The sequence below is a fragment of the Ahaetulla prasina genome, chromosome 4, assembly GCF_028640845.1.
Source record: "Ahaetulla prasina isolate Xishuangbanna chromosome 4, ASM2864084v1, whole genome shotgun sequence".
Taxonomy (NCBI): Eukaryota; Metazoa; Chordata; class Lepidosauria; order Squamata; family Colubridae; genus Ahaetulla; species Ahaetulla prasina.
The window spans coordinates 113,313,188-113,332,001 of record NC_080542.1 but is presented as its reverse complement, the minus strand read 5'-3'; the positions used below and the strand labels follow the sequence as shown (position 1 = coordinate 113,332,001).

Genomic DNA, 18,814 nt, shown 5'->3' with positions numbered 1-18,814 from the left:
CAATAATGAGCTCAAATGGAAGATTTCTTCTTTTAAAGTACTATAATGGAAACATCAGTTCTGTCGTGTCCCACTCCTCCGCTGACGGCCGGGTCAGGGAAATCCGAATCAGGCGTGCCTCTGCAGCTCTGCCAAAGTCCTAGCAAAGTCCTCAGGGCAAGCAGGAGACCAGAAAGTGACTTCAGCAAGATATGTTTAGACTTTGCCTGACTCAGAGAATGCCAGAAAGCAGATCCTTTATATAGGCCATGGGGTGTGGCTCCATGACTCAGCACTTATCCAGGCCTGCCCCTCCCTTCCTTCTGTTGCCTCCGCCTATCAAGTCTTCTGACGCGAGGGTCACTCCAGTCTGCAGCTGTTGGCAATCGACCTCCCTCAGGCTCACATGCTGTGGAGGAGGGGGAGGGGTCTAGTTGCTCTGTTTGCCTGGGCATGGAGCCAGAGCTGAGGGCTGGAGGTATTTCCTCCTCTTCAGCCTGTCTGGGCATGGAGCCAGGGCTGGGGCCGGGAGGCATACTAGGACATTCCTCCGTGTTCGGAAGCAGATAAGAAGGCCCCGGCTGTGGTGAGATCGGACGAGACACAACAAGTTCCTTCTCTCTGGAATGATGGGTAGGTGAAGCAAAGAACAGTAAGCAATGTTCAGCAGTTTGTTAACACATTTTTCTCAAGTAGGATAGGAACCTGAACAAAACTATGCCAAGTGGGCTAACTGTAGCTTTAGGCTATCTTTTAGATCAAAGGCATCTGGAGATGGAAAGAAACCTCATGGTAATCAATATTATACAAGTAGTCCTCAACCTATGACCATAATGGAGCCTGCCCATTACAGTCATAAGGCACGATGGTTGTAAAGCACATCTTCTATATGACTGATCCGATTTTATGATCTTTTCCATGGCAGTTGTTAAGTGAACATTACAGTCCTTGATCAGTATGACTGGTTTTGCTGAAAACCAGAAGTAACTGCTGGTTTTCAGCAAAACATCATAAAATGCAGTCACATAATCAAGGGACACTGCAGCCATAAATATGCGCCTGTTTCTGAGTTACCCAAATGCGGTCATTTGAAATATACAGCCATCCTTTTGGTTCAAGGAAAGCAGCATTGCTTTAACCAAATGTCAAATTAGATTTCTCTAATTTAAGGGCAATAGGGAAGCTGTGTTTCTTATGCTAACAGTATGTTTTTATTTGTGGATTAATTACTGAAAATTAAAAATCCTTGCTGATTTATTGTAAATCACCTAGACAGCTATCAGTAGATCCACATATAAATTCTGCCAAATTCCTTATTGGTGACTGCTATGATACTGCTTTGTATTTTATTTTTTTTGTAAAAAAGTGTTAAGCTGGTACAGCTTTATGATTTGCTTTCATTATTGAGTGGCACCTTTGTTAAGGAGGCCGAGGATAATTTATACTTAAGAATGACAAACTAGGACATTTATTTAGAATATGAAAGGAGCAAGGCTAGGATCTAGAATTCCAAAATCCCTTTTTAGTAATTTCATGGGGACAAAAGAGGCTTGGATTTTTTTGTAGAAATACACCCCAAGCTTGATGAAATGTTCGCTGTGGTTCCATCATGGTCACATCCAACTTCAATGCAGTTTATCTAAAGGTATTTAATCACCAATCAGCTTTTTATTGCAATGTTCTAAAGTGAAGCTTCTGAGTTGAAACAGTATTTTAGAGATTAGTATCAAAATGTCAGACAGCAATATTAATCATCCAGATGTGTTCCAAGAGAGCAGGTACTTGGCAGGACAAATGAAATCCTTTTCTTTTCTGCTAGACTAGAGCATTCATAGGGTGACGGTCTCTCTCTCTCCCCGTTTCCTCCTTTGGAAGACGATAAATCACAGGCTTTGTCAGCAAGTCATGAGAGGGGCTGCTGTTTGTTAGAATCTGTCCAGCCAAATATCAGAGTTGCATGGATTGGAAATTAGAGCTCCAGAGATTCTTTTAGAAAGGGAAAAAAAAATAATGAAGAGCTCCATTTCTTTATCCCCCCTCCATATTCTCAAACAGTTTGCTATAAAATCACAGAACCAAAAACAGGAGAGAAAAGAAGTGGGGGGAGAGGAAAATGTGGGTGGTTCAGTTTGGAATATTTTGTACGAGCACACATGAATGTGCATCCTAGCACAAGAAGTTGGCAATCTTTTTAAGGCCTGTGAAGGTATTGTCCCCAAGTCACTGCCATGACGAGTGCAAGCAGGCACAAATGCTGCTCACCTTCGGTCCGAATTCTTTCTTTTTATAATCCCCATTCCCCTTTTCTCAAGAATTTGGCACATGTCCAAAACAGTCACTAGACTGGGACTACACATGACTTCCATTTTCTAAGAATGTTTGTGGAACGTAGAGGTTGTGTTTGTACCTTCACTCCTCCATGCACTGATGGTGTTATTGAACTAGATAATAAAACATCATCAAGAAGAAAAGCAAGCCCAGAGAACACCAAGAATCCAGTAAGAAAATGTTTTGAACAATTAAGTGGGGTGATGAAGTGACATCTTGGTTTCTATGAGGGTCACAGAGACAAAGATGATCCAGCCTAAAGGAAAAACAGCTCTCAAGTGATCTACTACAGTACCTGAGAATGATCTCAACTTTGGGAGCATTTACCTTGTTTTCAACTGAGACACCCTAGGATTTAAGCTACAATGTCTTTGCTGCATCTCTCAATGTGCTGTAAGGCACCCTTGATGTACAAAGTGTACAACTTACAGTGACCAATCTATTTGTGAATTGATGTTGATGAACACAAATTCATGTCTTCATTACTTGCAAATTCACTTCGTCATCTCTAGCAAATGCACTCTAAATTAGGATTGCTTTTAAAACACCACGAAACAGAGTTCTGATAGCTGAAATAAAAGCTATCTGAAAACACTCTAAAAATTAGGTAACTTATAAGCTTGGTGTAGTAGCCTTCTTTCCTTATAGCATCTGCAAGATGTGTTCAGTATTATTAGCTCCTCAATTAATGTTCTCTACACAGTCTATTGTAGCACATTTGCATTGCAAAATCTGCCCAGAAATAAACCCATTGAATTCAATGGTATGCAATTCTAGATAAGTCTGTAAAGGTTGCAGTCTAAATCTCTTTTTTTTTTTGCTAAACCAAGACAGCAAAAAGAAAAATTATCCTTTCAGAATAAATCAGTGAAATTCTTAGTTAAGATTATTTACAATAGATTTACCAAGTCTCCTCTCTCTTATTTTTACTAGAAGTGAATTAATCTTAGAACCTCAAGTTACCTGTTCATGATTCCACATTTTTCAATCTGGAACACAATAGAATACCAAAAGTGTGTGTGTGTGTGTGTGTGTGTGTGTGTGTGTGTGTCTACAACTGGACTATATAAATTAATACTGGGAACTATGGTAAACTGGTATTAGGGGGCAACTGACACATTAAACTTTTTTTTTGTACTGGCAGATGAAGAACAGGAGGTATGCATGTTAAGGGCCAGAGGTGGGTTTCAGCAGGTTCTGACCAGTTTTGGAGAACCAATAGCAGAAATTTTGAGTAGTTCAGAAAACGGATAGTAAAAATTTTGACTGGCCCAGTCCCCATCTATTTTCTGCCTCCCAATTCCCAGATGTTTGGGAGGAAATGGGGATTTTTGCAGTAACTTTCCTCTGGAGTGGGGTGGGAATGGAGATGTTACAGTATCCTTCCCCTGTCACACCAACCAAGCCACACCCACCAAGCCACACTCACAGAACCGGTAGTAAATTTTTTTGAAACCCACCACTGTTAAGGGCACAGCAGAGAGTGGGCTGATCTTGAATCCATTGTGTAACACCTATGTTCAAGTCTCAAACGAGGCAGCCCAAGGCAATGATTCCGAAGTAACTATTCCGAAGTTATTGTTCCAATAGGAGTGAGGGAAATAGCCTCAGCTACCGGTATCGACCTCCAGTTTCACCCCGCCCCGGAAAAGGGCGGGTTTTGCATCTGAGGCGGCTCTCGCCAAGCCATGCCACGCCGCCCAACTTTTCTTATCTCGGGTACCAGACTTCGCGGCTCATTGCTTTAGCCATCTCGTAGCCCCCGCAGTCTACTCCAGGGAAGCGTCGGAAGACTTGAAGCTTCCTTTTCCAAATGCTTTATTGTTTGTTCGGGAGCCAAGGGCGACATCATTATTCATATTCATGGGATATTAATTGCTACTGAGAAAGAAGAAGGAGCCAGAAAGCAGCAAGGCAAGCGGGGCGGGGCGAGGCGAGAAACACAGAGAGAAAGAGAGAGAACGAAACGAAGCGAAGCCAATCTTTCTTCTGTCTCCCGGCGCAGAGGGCACGTTAATGCTTTGCTAGGGCATCCCTTTTCCACGCCCCGTGGTTCACGGCGAGGAGACCACCGTGAACGCGGGCGGCTGTGTAAGCCTGCGAAAGAGCGGAAGGGAGTCCCCTGGCGGCAGGGTACTGCACTGCAGAGCGCCTCGGGAGGACTCTGATTCGCCGCCAGTTTCAGGCTATAGAGGCTGGGTTGCAGCTTAAAGTCTCATAGCTTTCTTTCCCCCTTCCTTTTTCCAGCTGAAATGATTCGGACAGCGCTCTGGGGCTCTGCCACCCAGCCGCTTGTATTGCATCGCTTGGCTTCCCCTCCCCTTCACTTCCCCCGTCCACTTCTCCTCCCCCTTTCTTCCTTTTCTCTCCCTTCCCCCTAAAGAGATGATCAGCCAAGGTCTTTGCAGATAGATTTTATCGAAACTTAAAGAGCAGCCATCGCCGGGCACTTGCTGGCCAATAAGTCATTTTTAATAGAGACAAATCACTCGGAACGCCCAGGAGGCAATAGCGGTGGCTACTGCTGGTGCCGCTGGTTGCTGCAAAAAGACGCGGGAGGTCCGGACAGCCTCAGGTCTCTTTCCTCTTGCAAGTTTCCTGCCATCGTGACGTCCCTGGGCGATTCCCTTTCGAAAACGGCGGCACCTGTTTCCACGGGACCTCGGTCCATATCATGGAGCAACCGCGCCGAGGGGACCCTGTCCGAGCACCCGAGCCCGCGTAGCTGGCTTTGATTGTTGTGCCGATTTCTTTTCCTATGGACTATTGCCAGAGGTCGACACCTGCTTTCGGACCCCACATGCAGTAGGTGGACGCTTTCCTTTTCCCCGCGAGCCTTCGGGGGGGAAAGAGGGGGCGACTCGAACAGCGGGGAGATTTGGTGATCAGCAATGAGGCAAAGAGGGTCAGGACAAGCCAGAGACAGAAGAGCGGCTTCAAAGCACCGAAAAGGGGGTGGTGGGAGGTCGGGGGTGGTTGGACGATCTGTGGGAGAAAGCGAGGTGTGTGTGTGTGTGCGCGCGCGCGCGAGCTTCTTTGGGCGCTTCTCAGGTTCAAGCCACTGTCTCGAAACCTTTGCCTGGAACTTGAGCTTGGTCTCGGCCATGATCCGGGAGCCCAGGTTAATCGATTGGCTCCTCTCAGCCTCCCCCATCGCTCTCTTGATCCTTCTCCTCCCCCACTTTCCGCACCCTCCTGGCCAGGCGCGTAGCTTTACTCCTGCCCCACGCGAAGAATCGGGGTGGCGGCGAAAGATCTGGTGGATGCCCTCTCTTCCCACCCACCTAGACAAGCAAGAGCGCTGGACATTGGAACCCCCCCCCAGCTCTTATTAAGCCTCTTGCTCTGGAGTCAGCCCCCAACTAGTTAATTTGGCCCAAGGAAAGCTCTTCTCCCAGCGCCCTTGCCAGATGGACTAATTCTCTTTGAGGCATCCCCTTCTTCCCCCTCGCCGGCTGGGTGTCCTCCCCCTCCCCTTTCCATCAACTCGGCAGCTAACCTTGTCTCGTGGTCATGGAGTTTATCTTTTCATTTTTGCCTAGGCTGAAGCGAGCTGTCCTGGCTCTTTAAAGTAGATGCCGGGTGGATCTATGGTTCTGGCGAAACAGAGAGGGAGCCCGAGCAGCGCGAAGGAAGTTTGAGCCGCGAGGATGCAGCCCACATATTGGTACGCGGTGCTTCTGCTGCAACCTGTCCTGTACCTGGTAAGTTTCTGCGCCTCTCTTTCCCCCACCCCTCTCTGCTCGTGTCCTAGCCGGGGTTGCCGGCGGGATATCAGCAGGGGAGGCCTCGATCCTGGGGGAAACGTCCTACATTCCGGACAAACTTCTTGGATCCCCGAGTGCCTCCATCAATCACGGACATGCCCTGAGGCAGAGAAGAGCGTTGGGTTCCGGCAACTTCAAGAGTCTAAGCTTTAGGTTGAGGAGGGGGAGGTTGCTCTTGGGCAGTTTTCACTTGGAGCGGTGGGCTCCAGATACTGGGCAAGGGATATTGCAATCTTATCGACCAGGGCTTGTTTTTGTGTGGGAAATTCAGAGTGTGAAGGTAGGAATCCTGCGCAGCGATTCTTGGAAGGATTTTGCCAGTTAACAGTGGTGTTTCGGACTCATATTCTATAAAACTTTTTTCCTCCTCAAGTTCTTTTAGTTAAGCATTGAACATTCTGTTCGTTCACACGTAAGAAGGGGGTCAAAATCACAGGGCTCTTAGGAATCACACGGGATTGAGTTCCAAGGCCATTCTGATGAGTCCCCTGTCACCCTGATTCTCCGACCCCCTCCCTCCGGTGTACCGTCAGAAACTCTTCCCGATCCGGTGCCTTCCTAATGACCTCCATCTGTCTCAAACAATTGGCCATGCGCCTCATTAGTTGGGAATGGTGGGAGCAGTACGCTTCCTGTCCAAGCTGGGGATGATGGGAGTTATCGTTTGACAATTCTAGGCGGGCGTTTTGGGAATTGGAACCCAATATACGCACCAGGAGCTAGAAAGTGGAAAGTAATATTTGGTAGAATGCTTCTCGGTGTGATTATTAGAAATCAGCTTCCTTGTCTCCATGCCCCACCTTTCAGGGTTTAGAATGGTTTTCCGGACCGAGGAAAAAAGTCTTCGTTGTTACTCTGAAAAGTCCTTCCAGTCATTTTCCATTAGCTGGAATCTTGCGCGTGGGAAAATAAAGTCCTGTTGGTTATCTTTCCCCCGCCCACCACAGAATAAACTCTACTCATATGAACCATTCCACTATGAGCATCCTCCCTTAGCTTACTGGGAAAGTGTCTCGGGAATAACTCCCCTTTAAGATTACCGGAAGCATAGAGGTTGCAGCAGCTTCTTTTCCCGCCGATCCAGTTCTCTGCATGGATCGAACGATCTACATCACCAGAGCCCTCCGTTTGGTTTCTTTCGGAAGCCACCGGTTTGCAGATCGGATAAATGACAGTACGAGGATTAGGGCGGAGAGGGAAAAAACAAACAAACCAGAGAACAAGAGCTGAAAAGGCTTGAGTGTAATTTCAACCCAAGTAGCAGAAACCCAATGAGCTTCTTTAGGGTCTTCCCCCTCCCTCCGCTGCCTGTAATTGCAGGCTTTGGGCGCTTGAGGGCGCTGTGCCCCAATTTCAGCCTCGCTCGAGACATCTCGGGGTAAACAGGTGAACTCAGGGGCAACCCCTCCCGTTGGAAATCATCGCTCTTGGATGCTATCCACCTGCTCGTATAACCTTCGCTCCCTGTCCCTCCCAAAGGAGGATCGTGTGCCAGTTTAGAAGTTTAAAAAAAAAAATCTTGGAAAGCTTTTTTGTCTTTCCTTTTAATAAAAGACCAATATGCGTGCATTCTGACTACCCCTCCTCTATGCGGTGGACAGGTGTGGATCCAAAAGGAATGTGAGAATTGGCTGGAGAATGGACGCTCCGCCAAGATTCTCAAAGTGGTAAGACTCCGACTAGTGACATCACATAGGGCAATGACTCTGCAAGGCTTCATAGACTACGGACACCTGAAAGGGCCATTTACCTTTGCAATTTTTTTCTTTTAATTTTTTTGGGCCGGGTGGAGGGGGGATTTTGTAGCGTCATTCCTATTCCTTCTGATTGTTGTAAACTGTGTTAAGTAAACTACCGAACATGTAACCAGTGTCGAGATTCCTAAACTGCGTGATTTTTCCCACTTTCGCCCGTTTGCTAGAACTTAAAATAAGTCCTTATTCTAAATGTGCGGCACGCTGGAAGCAAGGGAGTCAGTTCTTTAATTGTAAACTGGAAGCATTTGAAATGCATTCCGTACGCAAATTATGCTGATTCAATTACTGTTTAGTTACCAATTTCATTACCTGACTGCCTTCACTCCCCCCCCCCCGCCAGCGGTGGAAACGGGAGGGGAAGGGGAAAAAAGAAATGTCTGAAAACAATGCAAGATTTAACTGAATTTAAAAATAAACCAACGCTTCAACCCTTTCTCGACTTGGCGGCAGACTTCCTCCTCAGCCCAACTTCATGGTTCGCGTCCCAGTCGCCCGCTCTTCTAATCGTACTCTAGTTCCTGGCTGAATTTCCCGGGGCCTTTCGGCAATCAGGTCGGGTGACAGCACTGAGCTTTTCAAGCAAACCTTAATTAAACTTGACTAAAGCATTTAATGCGACGGCGCGAACCAGTAAGGGGTAACTTTTGTTGCCTGCCGCCCTTTTCCCCATGGAGGCCGAATTGTACAGAATGGGCTGGAGCGAAACAACGTGGAGGGTTGGAGAAAAATAAAATCCGCTTTCATTCTGAGTTCCGCCGGCAGTGAAAATCGATCGAGGTATATAAAATGAAAGGGAAGATGGATCCCACCAGTTCCGAGGAGCGACTGCTGCCGGCCCGCAGCAGGCAAAGCCAGGGTCTTGTTTGGCTATTCAAGCGCAAAGCTCGGTTAGAAGCTCGGCTGGACCAGCTTCTTTTCTCAATCTGTCGGGCTCCCGTTTTTGACACATCCGATCTCCGGCCGCGGCTGTCCGAAAAGGTGAGAAGCTGTATCCACCCAACCAAAGTAACCTTAGCTACAAGCCGACTGAGTTGCTGGCTAAAGTTACTGCCTCTCCCAAGGCCAGGAGCTGTTAGGACAGCAGTTGCTTTTCTGGCCAAGCTCTGGATTGAAGCCAGGAATAGCTTCCGGGTGTGTCTGGCTCTCGAAGGAATTCGGGGCATAACCTTAACAAGTTTTCCCACTGCTTCCCTCTCCCCTCTCCTTTTGGCTTAGTCCTCGGGGATCTCAGCGTTGGCTTCTCCCGGATCTCAGGACCTCTTCTTTCTTTGCACCGGGAAGCGATGCGTTAGAAGAATGCCTGGATGGTGCAAAATAACCATTTCATCACGAAGCTTTCGTTAAAACAAGAACAATCTTCTGTTCGCGGGCGAATCGCCACCCATATTTAAAATGTACCCAATGAATAATAGATAATTCCCCAGGCTCACTGTAGGTGAGCCGAAACATACCGTTCCCTTTAACGTTTCGTGTGTGTGTGAGGTGGTGATGATGGTGGTGGTGGTTAGATACGAACTATTAGAGGAGTTGGAATCCTTTCTAACCTGAAACTTTAATCTGACATTACTTCTGGAGCGTTTCCAGCAGGCTTCCAAGTGTGCAGATTACACTTGTGGGTTATATATGACATTGGGACAGACATATGCAGGACACTGTGAAATAAGGCAATATAAAGTTCTGATACGCAAATAATTTAATATATAAAATCATATATTACTTTTATAGGCAAGTGTACAGTACAAATAGGAATTATATATATATCTTCTCCATTTACACACTAAACGCAAGAATAGTTATGTAAATGCGTGCACACACATATTAACACATTAAACGTGTACCTTTATATGTGTACCTTTATTAGATAAAGCTCCCCACCCACATATAAATTATTTAAAACTTTGTAAGAAAAGTTTTTATTTTTTGAGGGGGAGAATATGTAGTACGCGTGGCAACCAGATAGAATCCACCACAAGACTTGAACCGAGGCTCATTGTCACGGAGACGAATCTCGTTGATTTCAATAGGATTCACTGCGTTCAAACCTAGCCTGTGTGTCTCCGAAGAGGCAAGACAGAAGTATGAATCATAACTTGCAGACGAGCCTCTCCCCTCCGACCTTGATTTAAAGTCCCCCCCCCGGAAATCGTGGGGTTCTTTCCACTTCGGCGCTGATCACAGTCAAAATCTCCTTGCGCAGATTACGCCACTACGGGGAGTCGGCAACCTCCAGCCTTACTATAGAGATGCCTCGCACCCTGCTCGTAGGGACGCACGCTCAAGTTGGCCAGGTTTTCCCTACCGGGCGCCTGCCATATTGGAGGGACCTCATCTCTCATCACCCAAGCGGGATGGTAATGGGAACTGTCGTCCAAACAGGCTGAAGGGCGCCAGGTTGGAAAAGTCTGGGGGTCCATTTGCAAGGCCGCGTCGAAATATTTTCCTGGTGGTTATGGCGGCTAATATTCCCTTGAAAACATTGAAGCCACCGAGTCGTGGAAGAGCAGGTTGATAGATTTGTTTCGACCCGTGTCCTGCTTAATAGTATGAAACACCGAATCAAGTATTTTATTCTGATGATGAGACTTGTCCTTCTTTGCCTTCCTAGATTTATTTTAGGCACCTTTCCCAACATTTTCTGAACTCTAGATTGGAAACCAATGTCTCCTTTAGCAGTACACGGAGTTGGTGTGGGTGAGTACGGTCTAAGTGTGTTAAATAATAATCCCCTCTACCTCGCACAATGTTCTGGGCTAAATTACTTCGCAGTTTAGCGGTGAAGCAGACATGTTTGCCGTTTAAATCCTAAATTTTCACTCGTATCCTGATTGGGCAGTACAGTAGCTAGCTTTGCTGTCGATAAGGGGACTAACATTTGGAGATTAAGTCCCAGGTTTACTTGGCAGCCAACTTCATGGTCTTCAGTAGAGTGTGTGTAAAGGCGTAGAAGATCGAAGCTGTAATGTTAGAACAGCTAGCAATACTTTAGGCCTCTTTGCGTGGTTCACTTCGACGACTTCGGTGCCAGTCACTCGACCTCATAAAGCTGGTGACTAGTAATTGTGACGTGTCTTGTTTTTTGTTATTTTTAAATCGGAGCTGCAATCAGGAGCGGACCAAAAACCATGTCTGAAACTCGAACACTCCCCCCCCCCCACTAAGCCAGTTTAGGGAAGTTGCATATACTTTATTTCAAAGGTGAAAATATATACTTGATATACTATTTCAAATATGTATTTGAAATAGTTGCCATGAAAATGCTTTACAGACGCTGGCCGAAAATCCCAACAACTTCTGTTATGTATGTATGTATGTGTGTGTGTGTGTGTGTGTATATATATATATATACATATATATATATATATATATATATATATATATATATATATATATATATATATATATATATATATATATATATATATGTATGTATGTATGTATGTATGTATATATATATATGTATATATATAAAGAAGGCCCAGTATATAAAGTTGTCCCGATTCTGATCTCCACTCTTGTGTTCATATTGCCTTTTAGCTTCATCGGGGGAATGCCGTTCTTTCAAATTAAGGATCCCGCACGACTCGGGTAACTGCTGGTCTGACTTATCCCGAGGCCAATTACCTAAGGGAGGGGGCGTGACCACACCTTCCTATCTGCCCTTCTCAGATCACACCTCCCAAGAGGTCACCTGACTTCATCCTCGAAAAGGTTCTGCGGGGTATTTCGAGGCCTCTTCCCCACTCTGCACACCCTGAGGGCTGTCAACACTGGCGATTTCTAGCACCTTCCCGAGGCATAGAGTGATATATCACTAATACGGATAGGAGAGGACAATCGCTGGTGTGGATAGCCTGTTAGTGTAACCAAAGAAGGCTGGTAAGGGCTTGGATGCCACTGCTCCTAGACGGGGGCCTATGTTTAGGCAAGGATGAACTGTAGGATAAAAGGCTTGGCCCATGCTGTTTTTTTTTGGTAGAGTGTGTGTGTCTGTATGTGTGTGTGGGGAGAGAATAGCTTTTTTTTTTTTTTGGTGACACGGCTGCAGATTCTAGAGCAGCTTATATTTCTTTAGTCAATCCTCCCCAGTTCCATGATTTTGGTGTCATTCTTTTCTTCTTCTCAGAATTAAAGGGCAGAATTATAAACCCTCTCCCCCTGCCCCAAGTCAGCTAAGCATTTTCCGCAGGCTGCAAGGAAATTATTACCAACTGGGCCCTATTGTCCTCCACTAACCATTCCTCCCAAGGCTTTTTCAAAGATTGTGTGAGAGTGGGTGGGTGAGTAGTGCGAGTGGGAGTGCTGAAAGCATATGGCTATTATTTGACTGCCTCCTCCTTTCTTTGAAGCGATTTGCTGTACTTTTGTAGATATCCAGAGAAAGAGCAAAACAGCTGGCCGCGCACCCGCGGTCGTCACAATTGATTTTGTTTGTTTGTTTGTAAGGATAAATAAACAAAGGAACCACTAGTTGAATTTTTCTGCCTGTAGAAAAATGGTTGTCCATATTAAGGCTGTGTAGGATTTAAAGGGTGTTGCGACAAGCGACCTATGAAATAAAAGTAAGTGTCTACTGCTAGCTGTGTTCTGGGTGGAAGTATGTGGTACCGTCACACGCATCCACACACGTATAGTGATTATTTCTAAGCAATTAAGAGGAAAACAGCATGCCTTAAAGAATACTCTTTGCGCTTCTGTGCAGTCCACTTAGTGCAGGCTCCGCGTGTACCCAATACCATGCTTATCCCAAATAATACATGTACATTATTGTGGCATATCTGGAAACCTCGCTGGCACTACAGACACAACCGTGTCGTTAAAGTGCATCGCTCTCTCCCTTGGTGGTTCCAGTCTGCTAATGAATCGTTTCCTGACATTCCATTGCTTTTGTCCTCCTAATCCCAAAGACGTTTTCCTGGGATCAACACGCTCCCACGCTCCCCCACCCCCGGAATCCAATGCGGCTTCCTTTCGAGGAGATGAATAAAATGACCCGGTTATCCTAGCCCGATCTTCCGGTTCGGTTCATTAGCGCCTTGTTTCTTAGCTCGCTAATGCCGTTTTGTAGCGTTCAGGGAGTCAACTGGGATACCCACGCGTGTTAGTAACTTTCCTCTGCTGCAGTTCTGCAAGCATTGGAGTTCAAAAACTGCACTGATCCCGTCCATGATCCAGAGAGTTCAAGGAAGCGTTCTTCCTAAGGTAAAGCTTCGCAGGGACAGAAACCAAACTTAGATCTTTGCTAAAACACAAGTAGCGGTGCCAGGTCAGTTCAGACGGGATCTACTACGAATTCTCTTCTGCTCGCTTGCTTTTATACTTTTTCTATTTTTAAAATGGGGGTGGGGGCCTCTTGATGCTTCCTCTCTTTTTCTTTAATGTCAGGAGGGGAAAAAAAGATTAGTACAAAGGCATTTAAGTGAAAAGGGAGTGGACATTTCCCCCCTTGCTGCGTTTAGCTTGCTAATTGAACTCCCGCTTCCTTCGGCCTCAATAGCTTGTTTTAAATGTTGGAGTGGCGGGTGAGATGTGTGTGTTTCTGCATTTACACAGAGGCAATATTATTCCCATCTGGCGATTCTGGCAAATATTGTTGATTATATTCATAATATTGTAATATTAACGTTATTAACGCAAAATCGCCAGTAGAGCAGCGATGAAAAAAAAAGCAGTTTATTCTCTCTCCCCAATCCCTCTTGTTCTCTTGCTAGGAAGCGCCCGTTTCTCGAGGGAATGCAAGTCTTGATTCCCCAGGATCGCTGATCCTGTCTTATCTCTGTGCTGCGATCGGGGCGAATGGCGTCCAGTGATTTCCCTTCTAGTTTAACTCAGTCCGGGTTCGCCTAATTTAGCTTTTAAAGCACCCCCTCGGGTGCTTGGTAAATAGGAGCTTTTAGCTATATTTTATACTATAGACTGACAACTTGACGACTCTGCTTGACGGATTTCTACTTCTCTCCCTCCTCCCAGTCTTCGCTCCCCTCCACCCTTTTTTCTAAATCTTGGCAAGCACTTTATCAAGGATAAAAAGGCTATGCCGTAAGGATGTCACTCAATTTATGGTGAAAGTCGAATGAGTTACTTTTAATGAAAGTGCCTTCACGATGAATATTGCCAGCCATTTCCTGAACAGGCTCCCTCGGATGGAAGGAAAGGAGGACATGCCAGTTTTTCTCCCCTGAAAAATACCTCCCCCTCCAAACTCATTTACCAGCGAAGCCGACCTCCGACCTTTCCGAAAACTGTTGGCAGGACTGTAGAGCAGGTCGGCGCAGGGGGATGCCTTATTGCACGCTGAGTAGCGCAGCAGACCGATTTCTGCCAGAGGTGCAGCCAAGACTAAACTAAAATGATCTATGATTGAGTGAACCCAGTCAACAGTGCCCCATTCAGCTATGTGAATAAGCAAACCGTGGCTTGGTATAATCTGTAATCCCTGTCTCTGCCTTTTTATGCCCTAATCTTCTTACCCACCTCTGATGCAACTCCTTTATGATCATGCGTGGTAGCAAGACTCCAAAATTTAGGGAAGTGAGAGAGACGCCCACAGTAGAACACAGGTGTTCCCAGATATACAGTTATACTGGCCTCCAAGTTCAGCAAAGTTTAGGAGAGGCTGATATATGGGACAGCTGATCTTTACATACATACATACATACATACATACATACATACATAGAAAGACAGAGACATACAGAGAAAGGCAGACAGGCCGAGAAACAGAGATACCCCTTCTCTCAGGCCAATCTCATATGCATGCATGTATGTGTATAAAGTATGTTATTACTTTATACACATAACAATATTAACAATTATTGTTCTCTATATTGTTCGCTATCACATACCTTATTTCATGTTTTTGAATTGTATCCACAGCATAAATCTATTTAGGGTGAAGTTAATCTCTGAGAGTTTATCAATTTCTCTGTGGCCTATAATGTTCTTTTCTTACTGTAAACAAGTTTGTTTTAATTTCTTTGAATTAATTGAAAAATAGTCCAAAGCACACTTCTCCAACAAGGAATCTTCCAAGAATTGGCTGGGAGATTCATGGGATTTGAAATCCAAAACTTCCAATTAGGATATTTAGTAGAAAGTGATATCTTTTGGGTGAAGTAAATGACTTTAATGCAACCATGTTTAAGATCACAGACTCTAATGACATGAAAACTTCAGTTTCAAATAAAAGTAGCCAGAATTGCTGTTGGAACTTTTCCTAAAATTTATGAAATTTGTTTGCCAATATACTGGATCACTTTAATGGTTTTATCATTGGTTGTAGGGGATTAATGGGCTAGGTAAAAAATGATTCTATTTGAGATATTAAATACCACCCAATACCACACCAGTGCAGGCCACAGAACCTAGTAATATAATCCAATGCCATATCTAATTTATCATTCGGAATAAATTTCAATAGATTCATAGGAAGTATCTGAGAAGCATAATTATAAAAGAATTTAGTTAGTAGCAAATGAATTAAAAAAAGAGAAAAACAAATGAGTTATCTCTATCTCAAAGCAAATCCCATTGACATTCATTAACTGAAGCTGTAAACAAATATTCACTATACACTGCCGCAATTGACTAGTGTACTGGTCCCAATTATTCCTGAAGAAAAATAAAATAAAAATAAAGCAAACAGTGCATAGGTATTTAATGTGTGTATTGCTGCCTTTTTTTAATGCAAACTTTAGAATGATACAATACTCTTTCTCTGTTCAATTTTATTTTTATTTTATTTTTTAAAAATCCACCTTTATTACTTTATAAGTAAACTCAAGACAATAAATACATACTACTTCTCCCATTTCCCCCACAAAAGAACTTTATGATTTAGTTGGGCTAAGGTTCAAAGTCATCCAGCATCTTTCATGCCTAAAATAGCCCTGGAACTCACAGCATCTTAACTACCACACAAAACTGGTTGTTTTCTGTTGGTTCTAATTTTCTGATTGTTTCAAAATTTTCTGTGAGACCAGAGTTTCTTTTGCCTCCAAAGTGATCCTAATCAAACTTCTGGACTGGATATACTGGTGGCCAAGGTTGCCTTCTTCCTGTAGTTTCTGTCTCCCCAAAGGGTCGGTCAATCCATTATTCACTTAAAAGCAGTGAAAGTAAGTACGGTAGAAATCAACTAGTTTTTTGTTAACCACAGGATGGAGTTCAGAATGTGAGGGAAACCACAGATGTTTTCTAGGGTGAAATCTGGCAGTCAATGAATTATATTTACACAGAATAGCACCTGATTCACTCTTATTGTAAGGATATCATCTACTTTTTGATGGCCTTTCTTTGAGCTTCTCTGCCTGTACTTAACATAATTGGAAATGGAAAGAGCCTTTATTCCTTCTTAAAATTTATTAATTATTTTTCATCCAATTGTTCCATGCTTGTAGGTACTGCTTGACCTAAAAAAGTTTGCTTGTAGGTATCACTTGATCTACAGTAGTTTAATTAGTGACCATTCAAAGTTACAACAGCACCGAAAAAAGTGAGTTATGACTGTTTTTCACAGTTACAATTGTTGCAGTATCTCCATGGTCACATGATCAAAATTCAGACATGTGGCAACTGACTCATATTTATGACAGTTGTAGTGTCCTATGATCACGTGATCACCTTTTGAAACCTTCTGATGAGCGAAGTCCATGGGGAAGCCACATTCACTTAACAACCATGTTACTAACTTAACAGTGATTCACTTAACAACTGGGGCAAGAAAGGTCATAAAATGGGACAAAAGTCACTTAACAACTGTCTTACTTAGCACAGAAATTTTGGACAGAAAGTTGAGGACCATCTGTGATTGTTCATAAAATTAACAGAAGACATAAAAAGAGTGTGACATAACCTGATTTTTAAAAACCCGAAAGCCTAAGGATGAATACTTCCAATTCCCTTCACAGTGGATTCTAATTTTAAAGCTCATCGAGCAACTTTCTGCATCCTTGAAGCTTCAGATTCATCTCACTATAAACTTTTAGATTTCTAGTTAGTGTCATCCTTGGAGTTAATGTAATATCCATCTCCATTTATTACATATTTATATAATTATTTGATTATAAGGTAAAGGTAAAGGTTCCCCTCGCACATACGTGCTAGTTGTTGCTGACTCTAGGGGGAGGTGCTCATCTCCGTTTCAAAGCTGAAGAGCCAGCGTTGTCCGAAGACGTCTCCGTGGTCACGTGGCCGGCATGACTCAACGGCAAAGGCACACGGAACGCTGTTACCTTCCCACCAAAGGTGGTCCCTATTTTTTCTACTTGCATTTTTACGTGCTTTCGAAACTGCTAGATTGGCAGAAGCTGGGACAAGTAATGGGAGCTCACCCTGTTACATGGTAGCACTAGGGATTCGAACCGTTGAGCTGCTGACCTTTCGATCAACAAGCACAATGTCCTAGCCCCTGAGCCACCGTGTCCCATTTGATTATATCCCATCTTTATTATTCAAGTAGTGCATATAACTAATACTCCTTCCTCCTCCCATTTTTTCAACAACAACAACAACCCTGTGAAGTGGATTGAGTTGTGAGAAAATGTCTGGACCAGTTACCCAACTGGCTTTCTTGCCTAAAATGGAACTGGAACTCATGGTCTCCCAGTTTATTATATGAATTCAAATATAATCTTCAACAATATATCTCTGGAAAACTTTTCAATAAAACACTGAAAGTATTCTATTCCCACTGTGAACCTTTAAATACACAGTCTTGTTTTGTTGTGTTGCCGTATAGAGTAAATGTTTCAGCCAGAATGTCCATCTTTTATGGGTAGACTGGGTGATTATATTCACATGAGAAGGTATTTACTTTACTTGACACCACTTCAAAAGTATATCAAATATCTAATTTACTGATATATAAACTTTCATGTTATTCAATTCCAAGACTTTGTTGGGTCTTATATGCACTTAGAATTATTGGACAAATTAGTAAGCCTTAAGCTACTAATTAATGCATGCCTTCATGCATGTTAATCACCAACACTGTTTCAGAGGCCATCTCTTTCCTGTACATCTGTTTACCCAATCAGGACTATTTTATCAGTTATCAATATTTTCAGAATATTTTATCAATATTTTGTCCTCTTTCCCAAGGGTAAGAAGGTTTTCTCTCTCTCTTTCAGAAAGAGAGGGAGAACTTTCTTACCCTTGGAAAATGAGGAAAAAAACCTATATCCTATATCCCTCGCTTTTGTGGTTTTGTGGAATCTAAACTAGGTTTTCTTAAACACGAACTGTTCCTAACCTGCTTTTCTGTCATCCCAATCTTATTGCACTTTATTTGCTTTTCTAAGGGACTGAGTAAGAATGCCTGTTGAGTGATTATTTCAGTACCATGGACAACTACCACATTAATTTTCTTCTGTGAATTGTGACAGAATAGGAGAAAGTTCCCTCTTCTAAATATGGATAGAGTTTTAAGTGTTATATTCTCAAAGGATCACAAGCACATTGCATTCAGCATCTCTACTTGTAGTAATGGCACTTTCTGATTCTAGTACCTTGTACAAAAGGGTAGTTGAAAAGCAGTGCTCTAGAATGCAATCTTTTTCTTTGGAAACAAAGAAACAAATAATTAAGACTGATGTCTCATTAATCATTGGTGGGGATTTTAAGTGGAACAACTGGAATAAAATGTCTCTTTGAGAAACATTTCTTTCAGGCTTCTTCCCTCTCCTTCCCCATATTATGTTTTAACAGTTCCTTTACAATTTGTTTTTAAGAGACTGGACAAGAGATAAATAAATATTCAAAGGAAGACCAAGTTCCTTTAAAACCAGCTTCCACTAAACTTTCCAATGTAAGCACCTTCATTTTCTAGGAGCTCATCCTCTTCTCCCCAAAAAGAAAAGAATTTTTGAAATTAAAAATATCAGCCAGAATTCACTTATTTCCCGCTTTTTTATCTGACTAACCAATTTGCATTAAACATGAATAGATGAAAAATTGAATTGATTTTGGATGAAGTACCCAAGGATT

General features: G+C 43.5%; 1 protein-coding gene across 1 annotated transcript in view; it reads left to right on the top strand.

Annotated features, from left to right (window-relative positions):
• Positions 1 to 5,925: 5,925 nt before the first annotated feature.
• Positions 5,926 to 18,814, top strand: part of NXPH1 (neurexophilin 1) — a 206,989-nt gene continuing 194,100 nt past the window's right edge. The window contains exon 1 of the mRNA XM_058183363.1: positions 5,926 to 6,011. Within this exon, the coding sequence (XP_058039346.1) occupies positions 5,958 to 6,011 (54 nt within the window). The 5' untranslated portion in view covers positions 5,926 to 5,957. The remainder of the gene's footprint in view (positions 6,012 to 18,814) is intronic.